This window comes from Amblyomma maculatum, chromosome 8 (assembly GCF_055883805.1).
Source record: "Amblyomma maculatum isolate TAMU_Amacu chromosome 8, ASM5588380v1, whole genome shotgun sequence".
Classification (NCBI taxonomy): Eukaryota; Metazoa; Arthropoda; class Arachnida; order Ixodida; family Ixodidae; genus Amblyomma; species Amblyomma maculatum.
The window spans coordinates 122,920,442-122,927,061 of NC_139351.1; the positions used below are offsets into that span (position 1 = coordinate 122,920,442).

Here is a 6,620-nt window from a genome sequence, read left to right on the forward strand (position 1 = left end):
AGCCGTGTGCAGTATACATTTGTAAAAAAAAAAAAAAGAAGGGGGGAGGGGGGGGTAATAAGGCGCGCTTGCTCATAGAACAGGCGCAGACACTCGCCATGGAAGGAGAAGAAGTAACAGTCGGACGGCGCTGAAACACCGATCCAGAAGTGGTAGCTTAATTGGGAGTTGGCTAAAAAGCAGCGAAGATATGAAAAGTGCAATGCTAGACGAGCAGCTTTTCGTTTCGAGATATCCAGGCTTAACCTTGGCTAAGCCACAGCTAATTTTTTCTGGTTCGTTGAAGGAAAAATTAATAAGAATTTACTGTCTTCAGCAGCAATATGACAGCTCCACAGTTTCATGTAGGTCCAATTCCTGCACAAAAAACTGGTATACAGATTTGAGCCAAAACTTCTACTGGACTTTTCAGTAATGTGTACACTTCTGTGCTATTTAGATGAATTATATTAGCAAATGCCATATGAATTAATTCGGAAATAAACAAGGTGGACTGTTTGCTATTTCTTATTTTTGCATTTTCTTTGCTGATCAGCTATTTGCTATTCGAAGGCATTTTTTTCCCATATTGGTATTCAATTCATAATGGAAATTTTTAACATTCACACTCCCCTGGTTATTTTTTTGTGTAATATATATGTGTAGTGCAAACATTGTGTACTAGCTAAGCCACATCAAAATGATTATCCTAATAGCAGTACAACGGCAACGCGTGAATTGATTATGTGCTACCAAAGCATTGATTGGGTTGGGCTGTAAGGCTTGATGTTACAGATGTTTCCAAAGTTTCAAAGCGACAGCACATGATGACTGCTAGGGTTACTCAGGAAATGGCCTGCTCATTTTTGGTAAAGCTGTGCTTAGCATTGCATGCTGTGAGGCATGCAAGAGAAAAAAAGAACTAGTTAACTCTAGTTAAAAAAAAGAAAGGAAGAAACTGTATGAATATAAGGAAGAGAGGAGGTCCTCAACAACTGCATTATTATTGCAATAGGTACTCAATTATGAAACTGGTCTCTGGAAGTAGGATCTGTGATTGAAAATCAGCAAAATACTAAATAATAATAATAATAATAATAATAATAATAATAATAATAATAATAATAATAATAATAATAATAATAATAATAATAATAATAATAATAATAATGGTTTACAGGAAAGGAAAGGCACAGTATCTGTCACACTTGTCCTGTGGACACCTGAACAGTGGGAAGGGAGGATGGTGGGAGTGAAATTGGAAAGGGAGAAAGAGGAGCCATAGTGGAGGGTGCAGTTTTGTGTCATCAAGCTGCATTTTCTCATGCAGCTTCTACTAGGAGTTTCCTTTTGCTTGTGTACTAAAAGATACTGGTTTCCTTCCAACTTTTACTTTAGATGTTGGCCCTCGAACCGTGGCACGGCATACAGCGGCGGTGTCGGCTGACATCCTCGGTGAAGAGGCTGGACTCAACCTGGATGTGAACCCATTCGTGCGCTACCCACTCATTGTCATGAACTGTGTCCTCTGGGTTCTTGGGCTCGTTCTTTTCGTCGGAGGCCTGTATGCCTACATTGCCACTGCATCGCGAGCTAACGTTCCAGAGCCGTCAGGAACTGTTCTCAATATCTACAGGTGGGCTCCTGAACATGTAATTACATTTCTTTTGATAACCTCCTTACCTAACTTTATGTTCCAGTTCTCTCGCTATTGTGGTTGGAAAATGGAATGCTTTAATGCATAGGTATTCTTTGTGTTGTATATGTAATGAATTGGAGCTAAGTGTGTATTATTTCTAATCTAGGCAACATACAGCCACACTTGAAGTTAATGCTATATTTATGTGGTTGTGAGTGAAATGGTGAAATTGTTAAAAGATGCTGGCACTCCACGTTCGAAGACAGGAAAAGTACAGAGCCACCTCAGTGCAATGATCAGGAGCTCCAAGTAAGGCAAAGAGCAGCTATGATCTTTCTAAATCTGGCCTTTGATAACATTTATTAAGAAAGATAATCTCCAGAAAGTAAATATGTTTAAGAGGAGACTAGAGGAATGAGTTGAAAGGTAGTTAAGAATGAGCTGACATTGTCAATGAAAGCATGTTAACATTGAAGAAAGAGGCTGTGTTTGGAATGATGCGTGCCTATTTTAGAAAGGCAATAAGCATATCATTGTTCTGCTTTGGGAGCGATATCCAAATCAATCTAGTATTTTTGCACTGCAATAAAAGAAAGAGGAAGGTGACTTAGTTGGAGAGACAAGACCTTGTCTGTCCAACATAGCTCTCATAACCCCATGACTCATAAGTATAACAGAAGTATATTGCAATGTGACCAGTGATGGGCGGTTCTCACACTGGCAACATGTGGCCTTGGTGTATATCATCCTTAACAACTTTGCAGTTTGAAGAAGCTGGGGAGGAAATTGACTTTGCAGCAGTACAAGGAACCTTTTTATGAACATACAAAGTGTGAGTACACATAAGCACTGCCTTTGCACTAGATTTCTCCTGTAATAACTGCACACCACATAACTAAATTTGATAACTATTACCAACACATATATGCCTGTAATTAGGTGACAACAGTTTGTTGGTGATTCATGGCATGCAGTCAGGTGGTGGTGCGCATGGAGGTGACGGTGATGCTGGCGGGTAGCTTGCTGGTGGCTCTGTCGTTCTGTGGTTGCGTGGGGGCATTGCGTGAGAACACCTGCCTACTCAACGTCTACTCATCGCTCATCACGGCCCTGTTGCTGCTCAACCTCATCGTGGGCGTGCTGGTGTTCTCGCTGCCTGCACAGCTCAAGCGTATGCTGAGGACCACACTTACCACGCGGCTCATCCTGCACTACCGGGACAGCCCTGACCTGCAGCACCTCATAGACTCCGTACAGGCAGGCCTGAGCTTTTTTATCAGAACTAGGCCTAATTAGCCAAACAGGAAAATTATGTCGACAAGAACTTATTGCAGATATCAGAACTTATTGTGACTCAGCAAAAAATATATGCTACTACCCTAGTCATTTCATGACTTAATTGGGGGAGACATTTAATAGTGCAACAGGAAGATGGGACACAGAAAAAATTACAGGATTGCACTTAAAAGTGCAATTCTGTAACAGATGTCCATGGAAGATCTAAATCGTTCCATTTGGACATCTGTCGGACATCCGTGGGAGATCCATCAGAGGTCCGCAGATCTCCTACAGACATTCATATATCCGATAACAGATGTATGTCGAATGTCTACTGGATGTGCGGTTATTTATTGGGTAGCTTCACTTAGCCTTTCCTCCTTCTTTTCTTCTACATCTTCCCTTCTACCTTTATAATGCGTTTTCATGTACTTGTTATAATTTCTTTTCTTTTCTTTGGTTTCTTTGTCGGCAACACCGGCGTCTCAAGACTCCTCTCCTCGAAATGCAAGAATGAACTGACTTATGCATGGCCCTACGGGCTTCCTATAAGTACTAGGCCTAGCTAATCGAATGGGGAAACTGTCGACGTCACAATTTACTGCGACATCCTGAACCCGGGAAATTATGCGACGCCTGGTTAACACATCTTGCGCAATCTCGTGGACAAATCTCGCAGATGTGAGCCTTTCATCATGAGCATAGAAAGGCTTTTACCTTAACAGTTGAAGTTGCATTCATATAACCTTGCACAAATCTCAGTGTCAACTCTGAAGGATTTAAAGCACATTTGAGGTAATCATGTGGGAAGGGTTTAAATGTTGTGACCCATTTCTGAAATTTATTTATTTGAATACCGGGTTGAAATTTTCTGTCTTTATTGATTGGAAAATCAGCAGACTTTTATCTTTGTTTATTTCAGAACACAAGTTCCAGTTTTTTTTATTCATAAAGCATATAATGATGTTTGTTACAAGGTTACATTAGGAGGCCTCCAAAGTAGAAACTGTTTGGAGGGGCTTCCTAACATTAAAAACATACCATTTATAACAAATTACAGCAAACAGTGGTGACATAATACAAATACTATAAATAATGAATTAGTAGTAGCAAGCAAATGAACCAAACGAAATGGATAAATAGTACATTGATAAGTACATTAGGCACTAATCAATATATTCATATAGTTTTGTTTAATGCAAGTGCGGAATGAATGCAGAGCACATGAAGATTTAATTTCGACAGGCAAAGTGTTCCACAATGATATGTCGAAAATCTAGTGCTAAATTTGCCATAGTTTTTTTTAACCTTGGCAAGAAGGAAATTATAGCGGTCAGAAAATCTGGTGTTATTTGTTATTTAATTCACCAATAGAAAATGTTTCAGCCGGAATATTGTGAGTTGTTAATTGGTACATAATACGAACGCTTGAAAGAAAACAGTAGGCGGAAAGGCAAGATATCTAGCTGGCGGTAAAGTGGCCGGGGCTGAAGGGGAGAGCTTTCTTTAGTGAAGCCAGAGCATGGTACTTTTTCAAGGTATCCTGCATGCAGTTTATAAACTGACTTGACTAAGAGTAGCCTGGACCCATATGCAGCTTGCATAGGGCCAGGCTGGTTGGAGGGACATGGGAGGGACTGTCGCTATGAAGCGAGTGTAGTCAGGCTCATGCTCCTGTTGATGATGATGTGGAGGATGAATAAACCTGATGATGAGGAGGAAAAAGTGCAGCTTTAACTTCTTGACTAAGTACTATAATCACACTATGACCCGGCTTCACTACTTAGTTAATCTTCAACTTTAAGTGAGCATAGTTCATACTCAAGAGGCAGCTATAGCTACATACAGACTTTTTTTGTTGTTGTTAAAAGCGAATTTTCGAAATTGAGTTTGCTGTACACATCCTCTTGTTTAAGTAAAATTTGCTCGTTACTACCGTAGGAGGACCTGCAGTGCTGCGGGCTGTCACAGAGGAGTTTCCGTGACTGGAACAGCAACATGTATTTCAACTGCTCACGGTCAAATCCAAGCAGTGAACGCTGCTCAGTTCCTTACTCTTGCTGCAAGCGTAACAGCTCTCAAGAGGTCTGTGAAAGCTTTTCTGACTGTTTTGTTAACTGGAAGTGCTTGTGTTTTGAAAATAATTTTAAACGGGGGCACAAACATATGGATGCCATAAATTTGTGCAGCAGTCTTGTTCCCCTAAATGTTGTGCTGATAGAGAAGGGTGGAATTTTATTTTGCTATATCAAGCATACTTATAGTGCTCACTAACAAGCCACTAATTAGTGATTTAGCTAGTTGGTTGATAGTTATGGCCCATATGCTTATTGGACCAGTGAAATTTTTCATGCTTTTTATCAGAGCTGTCATTACTAGCAATTGGCTTAAGGCCACTATTACTTTATATTACTTTGTGGGAAAGTGTGGAAGCTGATTAGGCACAGGAAGCTGATTAGGCACAGGATTTAAGTCTTTCTGTGGTTGCTGTTATGAAACTAAATGTATAAAGGTTTTTCTATCTGTTCATGCGCTCCTTATATTGCATTCTGGAGTGCCAAGGAGACTGAGTTTTAATCAGCCCAATACATCTATTTTTCTTCCTTTTGTTGTAACTGCAAGAAAATTTACTTTATTCATCCTGGATTTCATAATTATCCTTTAACAGCAATATTTGTTTTTGTTATTTCCCTAGTCCTTGTTCAGTCCTGTGTCTAATTTGTGCATTATTTCTTTCAATATAAGATGAGTTAATTGCTTATTTCAACTACTAGGGTTTCACAAATTTGCTTACTCAGAAATTTTGTTAGAGTGCTTGAGACAGTGAAAAGGAAAGGTGTCATGGCCAGAAGCTATGGTTATGTGTATTTTACTGGTGCATGCATGCTTACGCAGGTGGTGAACTTGAGCTGTGGTCAGGGCGTGTTAAACAAAACTGACTATGATGCCTGGTTCACCGTCTACACTGGCAACTGCTTGGATGCGGCACATCGATACATGCGTGAGAATGTCACCATCATTACAGGAGCCTGCCTGGTCTTTGTCATCCTGCTTGCTTTTGTGCAGATGGTCACACAGGCGTTGGTTGACGAAATACTCATCATCCGGCGCATCTATGAGAAGGTCTATGATCGCCTTTATGACGTTCGTGCCACTGCCGAAAACAGCGTGGAATGATGCCAAATAAACACTCTATATGACAGTTCACGTTTTGTGGTCTTTTCTAGTACCCTCTATATCAATTATTTGTCAGTGCACCACAATTTTCAAGCTACAATTTTCACTGCTGAGATCCACTATTGTTCTGTGCTGCCATTTGTTGCTTCATGCTGGAGAATGAATGAATTCATATATCTACAGAAGTAACAAATCCCAAAACTGAGCTGCATGATTAAGTGCACATATAGCTGCTGTAAGGAAAAACAGCATATATTCTACAGTAACAGTGCATATTATAATCACTAGCTGCTCCACAATATGCAGTGTTGCATTGCTGAAATTAAAATCTCGCATGCATGTATGATTGCATGAGTTCTGCTTGCTCCAAGTCATCTTAGTAATTCTTGCACAGGCACCACAGCCCAGCGTTTTTTCTATCTTTTGAATATCTTTCAACAGCTTCGATCGCAGACGTAAATTTATAGTTCGCGCGGTAGCTAAAGAAAAAAAAAAATAGAATAAGGGAGGGGAACGGGCTTTTGCCACTAGGTGACAATAAAGAACA

The 6,620-nt window shown here is 40.1% G+C and overlaps 1 protein-coding gene across 1 annotated transcript in view; it reads left to right on the forward strand.

The window, feature by feature from the left end:
* The window catches only part of LOC146182431 (tetraspanin-33-like), a 12,190-nt gene extending 6,077 nt beyond the window's left edge, over positions 1-6,113 (forward strand). The window contains exons 3-6 of the mRNA XM_084575950.1: positions 1,378-1,615; positions 2,593-2,875; positions 4,838-4,981; positions 5,792-6,113. Coding sequence (XP_084432076.1) covers positions 1,378-1,615; positions 2,593-2,875; positions 4,838-4,981; positions 5,792-6,073 — 947 coding nt within the window. The 3' untranslated portion in view covers positions 6,074-6,113. The remainder of the gene's footprint in view (positions 1-1,377; positions 1,616-2,592; positions 2,876-4,837; positions 4,982-5,791) is intronic.
* Positions 6,114-6,620: the final 507 nt, after the last annotated feature.